At 40.9% G+C, this 16073-nt stretch overlaps 1 protein-coding gene across 16 annotated transcripts in view; it reads left to right on the top strand.

The window, feature by feature from the left end:
- Nucleotides 1-16073, top strand: part of tns1b (tensin 1b) — a 174116-nt gene that overhangs the window by 48325 nt on the left and 109718 nt on the right. For all 16 annotated transcript variants that reach the window (XM_058623398.1, XM_058623414.1, XM_058623407.1 and 13 more), the window contains exon 2: nt 8150-8264. In XM_058623398.1, coding sequence (XP_058479381.1) covers nt 8150-8264 — 115 coding nt within the window. The remainder of the gene's footprint in view (nt 1-8149; nt 8265-16073) is intronic.

Raw genomic sequence — 16073 nt, 5'->3', positions numbered from 1 at the left:
TTGGCTCTTCTATTTTTTTATAGTGTAATTCCCATGATTTATACTTTCTACAGTATTTTATTGTTTTATTGTTTGTTGTTAGGTCTATGATGTCATTTTTATATTTTATTTGTCTGATTTATCTCTGATGTACAGCACTTTGTTTCAGCTGTTGTTGTTTTTTAAAGTGGTTTATAAATAAAGTTGGATTGGACAGACTATTATACTTTTGTCCATATAGTGTATTTTTTATCTGACTCTGTGCATGTAAAGCATACTATTTAACATCCCGGATCACTTTTGCTCAGGATCAGAAGTGTTATGTCAAATGGAACGAGTCCTTTTCACAGCAGCCATTTGCCATTGACGGGTCAGAGTTGGAAAATCGCAGGTGTTCAGCGTCAACTGTCGGACTGAAACATCATATCCTGTCGTTTTTTCTCTGACCGCCTCTGTTTCTTGCTCTCCTGTTGTCGTCTCAGGGGAAAGTTTAAACAAATAAACAAGCCTACAGAGAATGAACTGGTCAGAATGACACAAGCGCTGGCTATAGAGGAATATGTGTGGTCGGTTGCCGCGGAGACAAGCGAAAACCTTGGAAAAAGTTGTGCGACTCGTGACGTTTTGTTGAGGGACAACGATGAAGGAACGAGGTGCATGCTTTCCACTCGTAATTTGGTAATTGTGCGAGTGCACGTGTGTCAAACAGAGACGATGAACGTGTGTGAGGTCATGCCTGAACGCCGGCGTAATCAGAGGTGATATCATCCTGTGTCTGTGTCTGTGAGCCTCTGCATGAGTCACGCGTTCACAGGCCAGGGGAATAGTTTTGCTTTCTAAGGTTAAAGAGAAAAGCAGTGTTTCTGGTTACCTTATTCTGCTGGAATGTCAGCGTCTGGAAGAGCTTACACGTCCGTCGTGTAACGTTACCGAACACATACTGACGCTGCCTGGTGTGATTTCTTTTTTTTAAGTTTGACACATCGTGGATTTCCAAAAGTCTTTAAATGGGTAACAATATAAATAAGGAATAAGTAATTGGACACATTTGGGGTTTTAAGGCCTGTCAGATATCCATGTTTCTGTTCTCTCCTCTTTCTTTAGCAGAGTCCAGTATTATGCTAATGCACCTGATTTCAATCCCACTGATGCCAGATTTATTAAAAAATCTAATTCAAATATAATCTTATTGTACTGTATCGGCTTGTACAGATCTTGTATCACAACCTGCATCTGCTGATGTCAATATCAGTCTGATTCCGTGTGTTTATCCCTTTTAAACAACTAAGCTGTTGTTGGTAACACGTTTGTCTGAATCCTCCGACTGTGGAACAAAATCCAGCTTACTGTCTGTTCCGTGCGTCATGTTGGATGAAAGAAGGAGCAGTTTACCAGGAGAAACCTGGAGAAAACCCATGTGCACACAGGGAGAAGATGCAAACTCCATTTACAAAGGCACTGGGTCGTGATCCAAGGCAAGAGTGCCAGCCACTACTCCACCATGTGGCCTTAAATTGATGATTAAAAAGTAATAATTGGCTAAAACTATACTATAGTGCACTAACTCTTTTGGAGACTCTTCACTAAAGTAGGAATGAATTTGTTAGAGTCTGTGTGTGTGTGTGTGTGTGTGTGTGTGTAGTATAAAAGTGTGTGTGCGTGTGTCTCTGCACATTCTTATGCACGAGAGTGCCTGTCGTGCCCGTGTTTGCTAATGAGTGTGAGGAAGAGATTATGCGTGCGTCTCTTAGGGAACGGGAGTCTGTTCCCAGGAGCCGCGGGTCCTGAACAGTCTGTGTGTGTGTGTGTGTGTGTGTCTGACCTCAGCTAACGGGGGTCCGTGTTGCCTGTCTGAAACCATTTCCTTTCTTTGTGGCTCATTTGAGATCGAGTGCAGGGTGCGACGTGGGTGTGAGGGACTGAGGAGCTGCAACAGGACATCGCTGAACATAGACACCCCCCCCCCCCCCCACAGACACACACATAGCTCTCTTCATCACCCACGTCTCCCCAAGCGACTCTCCTCACACAGCAGCCACCCCCCCCCTGAACAATAAACAAACTGTGAGCGCGGACGCATCGCTAATGATCGGAAACAATTAAGTGCTCACAAAAGGGAGCTGTCCCGCTATATTGCTCGGTGCCGTACATAGTGTTTTGGGGGTTAAACGACTGCGGCTGGATTTCTGTGCGAGGGCAGGAGGACTGAAATAGACACGCCTTCATGTTTATGGCCTCTTCAACCAGGACGTCTTGGACGAGCATCCATTCTGATGGGAAAGAAATTAAACCTCCACCCCGCCAGCTTTGAAGTGCCGTACCCCCCCCAGTACTGATGCCCGAGCCCAGGCTTTTCAGAGCAGAGCATGTGGTTAGAATAACACTTATGAAAAACACAGATTGTACATGTGCTGCTATTGTGGGACGGTCCTTCCACCCACTAAACCATAATAGAGTCTAAAGTAGAGCTGCGAGTATAGTGATTCTTTGTCATTATCAGTTGAATTTGTCCTTTAATTTATTGATTATTTCAGTTCAGTAACACTTTATCTGCAGGGACCAGTTCAAGAGCTCATAGAGAAGTCATAAAACATTTGAGAATAGGTTAAAAACACAAAGTAAATACATTAAAGTGCACACAGGAAGAATGTCTATGTTAAATCAATTAACGGATTGTTTGGTCCATAAAATGGTCCCATTTATGTCCATAACTAAACCCCACTTTAGTGCAGTGAAAATCCCTAAGTCAGCCTGTTTACTTGTATCTGCTGTGTGTCTGAGTTCTTTATAGATGAATTTGATGAAGTCGTAGATATAATCTAGCAGGAAGAGATTTTGAGTATAATTTTATTGAGAGGACAGTGAGAGCACAGGGTGATCAATGTGTCAGTTGAAACGGTCAAGAGAGCAACAGGGAGGACAGTTCTGCATCTTCAACTTCAACACACTATGATGGTGTCTAAGGCTGCGACTAACCACTATTTTTAGAATTGCGTAATCTGTCGCTTTTTTTCTCGATTAATCCAGTATTCTTGTGTCTATAAAATGGAGGAAAATGTTGAAAAAAGCCGATCAGTGTTTACCAAACCTGGAAATCATGATGTTCTCAAATGTCTTTTCAGCTTTAATGATTTTTTATTTATTTTTTTGTCAAATGGAGCAAAGACACTAGAAAATATTCACATTTAAGAAGCTGAAAAGTCAGAAATTAAATGTATTCATTGTTAAAAAAAAAACTAAAAAATTAGAGATTTGAGTGGAGGGAATTTCACATTGAGTGTATATATATATACATATATATGTTTATATATATATATATGTATATGTATATATATATATATATATATATATATATATATATATATGTATATGTATATATATATATATATATATATATATATATATATATATATATATATATAATATACCTCCCGTACCTCACTTCACTCAAGACAAGTGGCATACCAGAGGACGACTGGAACCCCCCTCCTCTCCTCCCGAGTTTGTCCGACTGCATATAATGGCTGGAGTCTGAGGAGAGTGTGAGAAGGATCAGAAAAGGTCAACAAGGCCACAGAAGAGTCTCCTTAATAGAGACACGTCGCTTGTTTGTTGTGTGTGTAACTTTTGAAACACTCTTACTTGCAAATGACAGTGATTGAGTTCTCCGGGACAGGGAGGTGAATGTGGAGGCTGCAATTAATCTACAGTGGAAAAAGAAAAGAAAAAAAATCATGTTGCCATAGCAACGTGGGCTTATTAAACACCCCACGTTGCAGAGTAATTTGATTTAGAATCTGGAAATTAGATGAATAAATGCCAGCAAAGGAAAGCATGATTTTCACACTTCCAGCACATTACCCTGCCACTTTATTAGGTACAGCTTGTGGCAGCAGATCGATGTTGACTCATATGTGTATATGTTCATATTTTATATCATATTGCATTTAAGTTGTTTCACAGTTTGCGTCACGTAATATAAGTGTCCATAACAGATGACTTCATTCCATCCTAAACGCCAAACGTTCCTCTGGACTGATCCCGATACCACATGTGAGCAGTTTATTGCCATAATGCACCCGCTTACAAAAACAAACAAAAAAAGAAAAGAGAACACTGAATGTTTTGGATGATGTGATTTGAGAGTTAGACACTGTGTTCCTGTAACACCTGCCTGCGGCTGCATGCTGTTCATTCTGACGGCATTTTTTGCTCTGGCAGCTGATTCCTGAGCTGTGAAACCAGAGCGGTGTGTTTTGGTTGCTTGGTCGTCTCAATTCCCACAAAGTGGTGGCGTCATGTTTACAAAATAAAGAACATCAACAAACGTCCACCGTGATGTACTGAAATACACGTTGACACTCGGTCCTCCACCGCGACGGTGCCGTTAACCCCACTTTACCGTCGCTTCCCAATCCCCTGACATCCATATCAAGACTCTCAGCTCAGCAGGTGCCAGCAGAGCCGAGCCTTGGCACGGCGGATCGCTCGGATAACAAACACGCACGGATGCCAGGGCGGCGAGACCTCCACCCCTGCCATCATGGTGTGTCCTGTGCACAGCCATGGTCATTATATCAGCCTAACTAGATTAAACTAATCATGTTACGCTGTGGTTCATCATAGCCAGGAGACGGAATGAAGGCTCTGGCTGTCCCTGCTGTTGCTGTTGCTATGTGGCTCTGAAATACAAACAGTTGAAATGTCACGTCGAACTGTGGCTGGTCCTGAACGTCCACATACGCTCACAGGTTGTGTAAAAGCACCAAATTGTTGAAAATCTGCACAAGTATAATGGTTAATACTGTTAGAATCTTTTATTTGCTTTTATTTATATATATATGTTCATATATATAAAAGCAAATAAAAAGATTCTAACTCTAATATATATATTAATATATATGTATATATATATATATATATGTATATATATATAATATCCAAGGTGTGGTGGCCAATGTTAAACATTACAACACTGAAACCTATGAATCATAGTTGCTTATTTGAGTGTGACAACCCACAAGTCACTTCTGCAGTCACCGTTAGTGTGTCATCGTTCCAGAATAGGTTTGTGTGTGTTATGATGGAGCGTTTCAACTCACATTGACTTTGCAAATGTTTATTAAATCACTTTATGAGAATATGTGACAGGAATGACCAGCCATGTTTCAACAATGATAAGAAGAGACATATTTATAAGCTGCTTGTGTAATTAAAATAGTGTAGATAGTGTAGTATTACAGTGAGGCTGAAATTCATTTAATCTTCTGTATGACCTTCTCTCCCACCCGTGGCCTTGGAACTGCATTCCCTCATGTAAAGCCCCCCCCCCAAATAACGCTATTGTCATGAACTTGTTCTTAGACGTCATAATACACCTCCAGAGAAGTCTAGTACGAACTGCGTAGTCTGATTCTTTGGAACTGGACTCACAGTGTGACAACAGTGTGTAAAGTGAACTCTACGCCGCCTGGAAATTAGACATCATTACGAGCAAATTTCCCTCCGCTAAGTCGGTTCCTGGTGTTAATAACAGGAGAGAGAGGGAGAGAGGGAGAGAGGGAGAGAGAGAGGGAGAGAGGACGGTCACATGTGGAGACCGAAAACCATGAAGGTTCCAACAGATGCTCAGTCGTCTGGTTTATCATTCAAGCGTATGATTGCACACCCTCAGCCACTTTTCCAACACGTTGCCTTTTAGGACTGATGAGGAGAAAAAGAGTGGGTCTTTAGTGGTTATAAGATTATTGTGGGTTGGTTTTTAGTTTTTTTTAAGCCATATTTTCATGGCGATGCCTGGTGACTCCATGGTCTTCCCATACGAAGTCCTCCAGTGTGGCAACCACATGGCCACTTTTAGCCCTGTCCAGTCTGCACACACACACACACACACACACACACACACACACACACACACACACACACACACACACCACTTAATGAAAGCCTCATGGCAGGGCACCATTTTAAACGGGCACTTCCTGTCTCAAAAAAACACACACACACATCCATCAGCTCTCTTTGATCCCTCTACAGAAATATGTACGTTTGGGTACATACAGACAAAAAAGGATGATGTGTGCATATTCTCAGCATAATCTGTGTTCTGCGTCATTGCATGAAATAGTAGAGATTATAGAAATGGTTTGCAAGGCTTCATAATAACAGTTTCACCAGGCTCTAATCTCTGACAGTCAAATTTAGGACAAATAATCTGAAAGGGACTGTGAAATTGGTCGTTTATTCAATTTCCTGTTTTGCCAATTTTGATGGGCTATCTTCGTGTATTTTCTCTCTTCATCTGCATTATCATCTGTCATTTCTAGAGCATCATTTGCTCATTTTACAAACATACAGACAGGGTTTAAGCAACATTATGTGACTTTTATCTGGTGCTGTAATGACTTGTGATAGGGTGAATGCTCGTGCACTGGGTTACTACTTCAGTTTGAGCTCTAATCTGTCAAGAGATTGATTCTGACTCCGGCAATCGGGGCAATTGATGAATGAATTCAGCTTGTTGTGGCATGGGTTGTTCAAATATCATCGTGCTCATTTGCATAATCTCCTGTGGTCGTTCATCGCAGCGGAAACGCAGACAACAGTGATCTGCACGAACTTTTGACTTCCTTGAAAAAGTTTCCTCGTACTTGTAGTTTTTTTTTTCAATTTCAAAAGACTTTATTTGTCCCCAGGGGGCAATTCAAGTTTGTTTTTTGTACTTCCTGGTACTGTGCTGTGGAAACACGGCTTTGGTGTTGCTTTAAATAGTCGTGTGCCAATTGTTTCTTCATAAATGTCCTGTAGCTCAGTTTGAGTCATTCTCTTTGTGCTCCTGTTGCTTCTGTGCACTCAGCAAACTTCTCCTCCTCACATTTCTGCACTCACTCTTGGATTAACGTTCCCAATCAGTATAATTCCAGTTATGGACACCAGTGAGATTTCCATTTCCTTATTGCTCACATATTTACTCATTCTGTAATCACTCTTCACAGCTGAGGCTGTTTTTTCCCCATAACTATAAGTTCCACTTTATAAATATAAGGCTTATCATACATGGTAATTCCAAAATGAGCTTTACTGCAGATCTTAATCCCTTCATTTCATGTCCTAACAAGCACTCCTCTGGGGCTATTATTCATCTTTATTTGCTATAAAACAATTCATAATCTGAATGAAGATAAAAGACTACACTCTTGAATGGAGAAACTCCATATGGGTCATGTTATGCCAATTGACTTCATCCGATGGAAGATTGTTGTGGTCCCTTTTTTTACGACATAATAACTGTTAATATAATATTAATAACCAGTGAGGTTGATTCAGTGGGACCACTATTTCCATTGAACTGGACCTCAGAGCTGAGTTTGGGCCCAGCTGAGCAAATGCAGCACATGAATGAATGATGGCACATTTCCCCATGGTTGGTTTGTTAGAGGGAGAATGGAAATGCATAAAGACATGATAGGAAACACTCCGATTTTACAAAAATGTACAGAAAAAAGAATTGTGTGGTCGATGGATCACAGTAAATGGACAACAACAAGCTGGATATAGACTTTGGATGTGATGTTAAAGGTAAACAATAGGGAGCAGTGTTGGTGGGATGGTTTTCGTTGTCTGACACACCGGCAAGTATAGGTTTCATTCTGCTTATATAAGATCCTAATTTAACCTTGCTTCCCAAATTTCAGCCATATGAGGCCATTAAAGATCTGTTAAAGATGAGATAGATATTTGTCAATTTATTTTTTTACAGCCCAACACACCTGCAATGCCTCCAAGGCCCCACTAGTGGGCTGCAGTTCATATTAGGAAGCACTGATATAGCCTCAAAGGGATAGTTTAGGTTTAGGTTTTGAGATTCTGACATATCGGCTTTCAACTTTCGAGCATATTCAACTTTATAGTCCACTTAGAATATTGTTAGGCAGCACTTTCCCATGGCTCTACATGTTCTCAGAGTATTCCTACGTTCTTACATGGCCAGGTGTTCCTTTTAAGTATTGCAAATAGTCGTTTATATAGAGCAATAAGGAACCAATAAGGCAGAATATCTTTTGGTGGAACACATGCACTAAAAAGTAAACAAGCCGCACCTGAGGTCCTATCAGAACAAATAGTTTTAACACCAACATCTTCTCTTTCCTTTTCTTTTCTTTTCCTGCAGCCAGAGGAGTTGGAGGCTCTTCATTCCCACACGTTCCGGGTGAAGACCTTCAAGAAGACCAAGCACTGCAGTGTTTGTAAGCAGACCATCACCCAGGACGGACTCGTCTGCAGAGGTCAGTCACTTCTCCTGAAGGTCTTGGACCTTGTGGACCAGCTGTTCTTGTTTCTTTCACTTTGAAAACGGAGTCTAGCCCCTTAACAAAGTATTTTAACGATATGATCCCGGCTTTATGTTTCTGATTCACTGAAGTTCCATAGAGAAAATAAACGATTTTACATCATGGCACAGATTTGTATCCACTGCTGCCTCCATCAGTAAAATCCAGTGTGTTATTTATTTTTTCAATCTGGAATTAGGTGTGACTGAGAGAACAGTTTAGTTTAAAAATCCTGTTGCTATAGATTGTTATTTAAAATGAAAACAGACGACACACTGTGTATCTTAGTCATCTTTCCTCTGTAGGACTTGTAGGATAACATTACATGGCCTAAGCAAGAGCTGAGGGCCTCCTGTGGGGGATTGGACCAGACAGCTTTGACTTGCTGGGACAACAAAGGCAATATCTGTTACAACATCCATCAGTGGTGTGAATGAGGAGTCACCCGGGGTCACCCGAGGTCAACTATGTGTCAGTGAAGTGACAGAGGAGGGCAAAAGAAGCCACAGAGAGGCTAAGGGTTAACAGCTTCTCAATTTCCTTAATGGTGTTTTGAAGGAGGTGCAGTGTGGTGGACTGGTCGCAGAGTGATTTGTGTACTGTATTTCTCCTTTTTTTGAGGCTTCAAACTACTGCAGGTTCTGTGTTGACTGCTGGTTTCGAAATAAGTGATTTTTCCCTTTGCTTCTATTGTTGTTTTAGAGCCCACGCTGATGTCACGTGGGTGTGACTCAAGTGCGAGGTGAAGCGTCAAACAATTACAGGAAAGAAACTGCGAGCGAATGATACGACTTTAATGCGGTCGCCATTTTCGGGGACCTTTCCCCAGCTGGTGCAGTGGATGAAGCTGAAGTGCGTTAAAACAAAATTTGAACAATATATGATCCCTGGCTTGCAAAGCACACCGTGTCGCAGTGGAAATGTGTGTTTTCAGACAGATAACGTCCAGTGAAACCATGCGGAAATTGCTGGATGTTTGGTTTGGCACACAGGGGAGGAATACTCAGCTTGGAGCTTCCCAAATGTAAAACAGGAAAGGGTTTTAGTTTTTAGAAAAGGCACAGCTTGGAAAAAAAACAGATTATTTTCGCTCCATAAAAACCGTCTGACAGAATGACATAGTGTTATTTTGCTATGCTGCTGGCAGGCACATGGTGGTGTGAGGAAAGTGCACAATTGAGTTTTAATCTAAACAATTGAACTTATTGTGATACTGTAATGGTTGTGTTGTGGTTTGGCCACAGACCTGATTAGATGTTATATTCCCTGCTCAAGGAAGCCTCAGATTTACTCTGCGAGATTAAATCAACAACTTCTCCGTCACAATATTTCACGTAAGCTTTAGAGCTTGAAGGCTAGGTAGGGTTAGGGTTAGGGACTTGCCAAGGAGAAAATCCTGGACACGTGACTCCGCCTCCCTAGGTGTGTGTGCAGAACACCAAGTCTGACTAGGCGTACACATGCAGGAGTAATCGGACTATGAGTCGCATTATTCAGGTATGTTAGTCCGACTAAGATAAGCTCGATTTTAGTCGGACTAACGTGTTTACGTGACATTCAGAAAACCAAATTATTGTCTCAGTGTGACTAAAATCTGACTTTTAAAATGCATGTCAACACAAAAACTAGCCCAGCTTTGATTGCACAACACTGTCAGACTGTTGTTTGTTTTTACCGTGCGCGGCGGAGCAAAGCGGCCCACCGCAGTGCTGTGATTATACCAGGTGTCACTGTGTCTACCTCCATTGTGAGTGTTGATGCGAAAGGTCACGGCACAGAATTAATTTCTTTGACAACCAGCATTTATCCTGTGCGTTACTATGTGATCTAACTCCTGAATCCAGATGTTGGGGTTTGCAGAGTGTGTGATATATCATTAATTCCCAGGTTGGCACCTTGTGTTTCATGTGCTTTTATCATCATCATCGAGACAATGTCGGGCCCTTTAGATGACGCAGTGTAGCAAGTGTTGTTTGTGTTTTGGTTCTGCTGCTCTTACTCTCTGCTCTGGATACATAATGATCAGTTGTTTGTGCAGACAGTAGCTTACATATTCTCATAAAATGACACAGACCGGCACCTGGGATCATCATCTCTATGAAGTGATTTATTGGGGAAATAAAGCGTCATGACAAGACTGCATTTAACTCTATTCTGATTTCATTTTCCCCCAGTATGCGTCTCTTTCCTTACTCGTATCTGGATTTGATCTGTGTGTGTGTGTGTGTGTGTGTGTGTGTGTGTGTGAATATTTGGTCCAGACAGATTTATGAGGACAGACAAACTGAACCATAGACTCCTGCTCAGGCTGCAGACTTCAAATATATTTTATAGTACCTTTTTGTGTGTGTGTGTGTGTGTGTGTGTGTGTCTGTATCCTGGTCTTATGACTCATTCAAGTCCCATTTTGCCAAAAATTAGAGGCAACTATAGCAGCGACAGGGAGTGTCCAGGTCAAAGGGTGAAGAGATGCAGGGTTGGGAAACAGTGGTGAGCGTTTAAGTGCATTTGGAGCGGAATTATAGATTCTTTTACTGGTCATTGGAATTACGACACAATTTTATGAATGAGTTTGTGAGTCCTGGTTTAAGACTCTTTAGGAATTCTGTCAAATAAAAAAAAATTACTTTAAGGATGCATATTTATTCATGTATGTAAGTTAAGTCAAAAATGTGTAAACTTTACCTACTTACTTACTTTTCCCACCTTTTTGTGTCATTTTACGGACCAAACAACTACATTGGCGTGTATGCAGAAAGGTTATGATAAGATAATACGTTAGTATTCGTCTCACAATGTGGAATTCTATTTCTTACAGCAGCAAACAGTTAGATTGTTACAGTAAACAAGTAACAAACAAAATAGGAATAGAAAAATACAATGTATGTGCACATGTACATTGTATATTTTTACTACCGAGAGAAACTGCACCTTATTACATATGTATATTTATATTTATATATACATGTGTAAATAATTTCTTTCCTACTTGTATTACTTACTTGTATATTGTTTATTTGTTTGTTTATTATCAATTGTTGAGCTGCTGTAACGCCGTTTTCTCTCCACTGTGAGATAAATAAAAAGCTATCTTATCTTATGTGATTCAATAAGAATCCTATAAGAAGCAGAGAAGCGGTTGGCGAGAATGAATCCTCTCAGATTCCAGCGTTTTCCCCTCTGCTGCTCTTGTTTACTAACATTCTCCAGTCACATGGCGTCCTAATGACAGGAGCACTTGCACTTCCTCTCCGTTCAGCGGTTGCCAGGATACAAGGTGTTAGTTACTCTGACAATAGCATGTTGACGCAGGTCAAGACGGCAGCTTTTCAGTCCCAAAAAAACACACACACACACACAACCCACTGTGGAAGAAGGATATTTTGGCGGAAAAGGCCCTGAGGGCATGAACTGGATTTTCTATTCACTCACTCTCGTGGTTAAATGAACAGTGTGTGTGTGTGTGTACAGCAGCAGGTTAATAAAAGGGCTATTGTGCCTTCAGATTTTGGTCAATAAGTTTTTTTTTTTTTTTTTTACATGATGTAGTTTTGTGCAGAGGTAAACTTTCCAGCTTGGGAAAGAAAGTCCGAAACACCTTTGAGCAAATCTGCGGGGATTATTTTTTTAGAGTGTATATTTCTGTCAAGGTCTGTCCTTATTCTGAAGGACACGTCCTCTTCTCCTGTCGAGGAACGGGGATCCATTGTAAACAAAGCTCTTCAAAGGACTGGCTGGAGACATATTACAATAGCAGGTGTGTGTGTGTCTCTGTGTGTGTGTGTGTGTGTGTGTGTGTGTGTGTGTGTGTGTGTGTGTGAGAGAGAGAGAGAGAGGTAAAGGTTATCTCAGTTCTGTTCCTGACTGCTGAGCTCATACTGAAGGTATGCGGCAAATACATACAAGAGTTAAAACACACAAGAATTGGCTGCAAGTACAAACCATGAGTGACATAAACCTGTACATATATATACATATATATATATATATATATATATATATATAGAGAGAGAGAGAGAGAGAGAGAGAGAGAAAAAAAATCTTAATTATTTGTAGTTAAATAGTTTCTCAGGCACTGTGACGTGCTGGAGCACACGTCACAGTTAACTGTGTCATCTCTCCTGTTGCCATTTGTCACATTAGCCAAAGTTATTAAAGTGATAAGTGGCTGCAGATGGATGAAGGTGACCTCGGGGTGTTCTGTGGACGATGGCTGGGACTGTGTGTCTCTGTCTCCCACTCTAATATGATTATCCTAATTGACCAGACAATGACTTTCCCTGAGCACGGACACTGACACAGACACAGACACACACTCTGCTGCTGCTGCTGCTGCTGCTGCAGTGAATGGAAGTTAAACACTTCTCCAAACACGTTTACAACAGAGCATTTATTCTGTATTAATCGACCCACAATGTGATCATATAGTGGTATAAAAACTTGAGTTTGGAGATGACAACAAATGAACGGACTCCACAGTGGCAGCACAGCAGCAGTTGATGTGTTTGTGGTGCCACCTGTTGGATAAGTCGACATATTACAATTGAACCTCCTGGAGAAAATGGTTTATTATAATATTATTTAGGCAAATCTACCTCTCTGTACACGTTGGAGTTGCTGCTGCTACTGTGTTTACCGCTGTTTCTGCATGTCGAGGTTGAGCTGTAAAGTTTTATTAATGTTATTTGTTGGATAATTATACATTAAATTATACATTACTGGATGGTTGATATAGTAGGAAAAACATTGTGAAACATCAACCTCCTCATTGTTTTAAGAGAAACGACACAGAAGAAAGTTATATTTGTAATAGTTGAGTTCAGTACACTGTATATTCACTTTGTTTTTGCCAACAATTGTGTACACACATTTCAGCCAATAATAGGCATTTCTTTCAGTTCCTGAACTTGGTTGTGTTGAAATAGTCAAAGATGTGTGTGTAATGAAAGCCATCGTGGTGAAGTGGGGTGTACAGTAAGTAGGTGATGACCCGCCTTCTGTTCCCGTTTTGGGAAAGACTTTGATGTTGTTGTGATGGAAGGACTTCCATCAAATACAACAATCAAGTCCAGACATGGACGCTGCGATCAAAGTGAATTATGATCGTGTGACCGAAGTGGAAGAACTGAACTGTTTTGTTGTTTCTGGAGTCTTTAAATGAATCCATAAACTTTATCAGCGGCTGAATTTGGAGCAGTTTCTCCTGGCAAAGTCAATCTGCTGGTGAAGAGAAAGAGAACAGCCATAAATGGACTTTGTGGTGATATGGCTGTAATCTGTGTTGTCTCTTTTAATTTATAAGACGGAGTTAAAAGAGGACAAACTATTTCTCAGTGCTCTGTACACTTCTGTCTACTTATCTCACTTATCTAACAAGGACACAGAACTGTTGGTTTACTAAATTATATTTAGACAAGGAAACATTGTTCCGCTATTGAACCAAATGTTTAAGAAAACATGATGAAAATATCATATATGTTTCTCAGTTTTTTCTCCTCAGTTGTTAGGCTTAAAAATCACAATTAACGACATCATTATTATTTCACAGGCTTTAACTGTGGTAATTTGCAATAGAATACCAATATATTTAAGTTTTTTACTTTGGATGGCATGGATATTTACTTCTCCAACAGTTAAATACAGTTTTTATACAGTAAAATACTGCTTTTTCTTCTATGAAATCACAGTTACAGTGTTTATACAGCAAATTACTGCTTTTTCTTCTATGAAATCACAGTTACAGTTTTTATACAGCAAAATACTGCTTTTTCTACTATGAAATCACACTTACAGTGTTTATACAGCAAAATACTGCTTTTTCTACTATGAAATCACACTTACAGTGTTTATACAGCAAAATACTGCTTTTTCTTCTATGAAATCACAGTTACAGCGTTTATACAGCAAAATACTGCTGTGAAAAAGTGCCACTAGTAGCCAGTCATTGAAACATTTTACATTATTCATTGTGTGTCACAGACCTTCAGGGATCCACGGATCCACACACTAAACAACTCATAACTCAAGTGAGCGTATGTATTCTGCCTGTAGTTTTAAATGTAACCACCAAGTGGCAGCAAAGGCCCATGTACAGTAATTCCATGTGCACAGATTACATCTGCTGCCCACTTCCAGCACACATTCCTATAACGTTGAGCTCCAACTGGAAACCTAAACTTGTGCAGGTTGTTTGCTCCTCGTCATATTTACATGTTCGCTCTCTGTGTTTTTGGTAGCTACTGATTGGATCAGGGGGGGAAACAGCTGTTTCAAGCCAACGGAGTCTGACTAATGTCCACGGTGACATAAAAACAGACTGGCAGGTAAACAAATACAAGTCTTGTTTTGTCAGGATGAATCAAACAAAAGACAGATTTGGGTACTCAAGTGATTACACGAAAAAAAAGCTCTCCCGCGTTGTTTTTTCGGGAATCTCCCACGTTAGGAAAGACTCAGCAGCTGGATGGAGGTGGAGCTTCACAACAAGCTGCAGAGTGAACAAAAATGTCTTTTTTCATCCTAAAGATTGCAGACCCGTGGCCTACTGTAGTATGTGGTCATCAACCCAGTGATGACCTGGATTAAACATCCATGAATCTTAAGACAGGTAAAAAAAAATAATCAAATTATACATTAAAACATCAAATAATTCCTTAAATCAGCTGGGCACTGTTGTTGTTTTTTTATAACTCAAACCCTGGGACATTGTGGATTTATGGAGTCCAAATGTGTTCTGTTCAAACCTCAAATGTTAGGTTCTGTTTGTGACGGGGGTTAAAAAAAGAGTTTGTGTATGTTATGTACGCTGTATGTACACATGTTGGTGCTCACGTGTTTGAGGCTGTGTGTGTGCATGCTAAGAGAGGGAGGGAGGGATGAGAGGGGGAGCGTGTGGGGAGGAGGGTAGAGGAAATTCTCCGGCCCTGCCCTGCCCTCTGATTGTGTTTGGTGCTGAAAGGTGGTCCAGCCCAACCCTGTGGGAGTACACATTCATTCCAAGGGACCACGGGAAGGAAATAGTCCAGATTCAGTCATGCCCCAACAACAATTAAACCCCCGCCCCCCTTCCCCAATGTTGCATCGCGTCATATATCTCGTCATTCACCCATCATCTCCGCGTCTTCATGACTCATGTGAGCAGTTGGTGCACCCCGACTCTATCATATATATTTTTTGTCTCGTCTGACATCTTCTCTCCCCCCCCCCCCCGTCCCTCCCCCCTCCCCTCCTCTTTTCTCCCTTCACTCCACCAGGAGCATTGTGTGTTTATTCTCCAGAGCTCCCGCTTCCTAACAAGGTAAAGCACAGCGCGAGCTCGTTGGGCTTTCACACCCAATATGGAAGTCCTGCTTTTTCCCATGTGGGCTCAGGAGCGATGTTTACTGGTGACTCACGTGCTCCGAGCAGCACTGGACATCGTCCTCTTGGACAGGCACGCGGCCATAATGCTCTCTCAGCGAGCAGCCGTGTTTGTTTGAAACCGAATGTCCACTGTGGCATTCCCCACCACTCGTGTCACATCTAGCATGTCAGAGGTTCTTAGCGCAGGCCTCTGTGTATTTTCCTTCTACAGTGGAAGAACAAGTACTGTGTACTCAAGTCAAAGTGCTAATACCACAGTATCAAGAACAGATACATGTGTTTAAATTATCCTGCTTTAAATTTATATTAAAGTCAGACTTTCTAAGAGGAAAACAGACATGTAGGGTCAAAACGATTACTCAATTTAAATGATTATTATTGAATTACTGCATCAACTATTAT

This window comes from Solea solea, chromosome 2 (genome assembly GCF_958295425.1).
Source record: "Solea solea chromosome 2, fSolSol10.1, whole genome shotgun sequence".
Lineage (NCBI taxonomy): Eukaryota > Metazoa > Chordata > Actinopteri > Pleuronectiformes > Soleidae > Solea > Solea solea.
The sequence above is the reverse complement of the archived record's forward strand: the minus strand, read 5'-3'. Positions and strand labels throughout refer to the sequence as shown.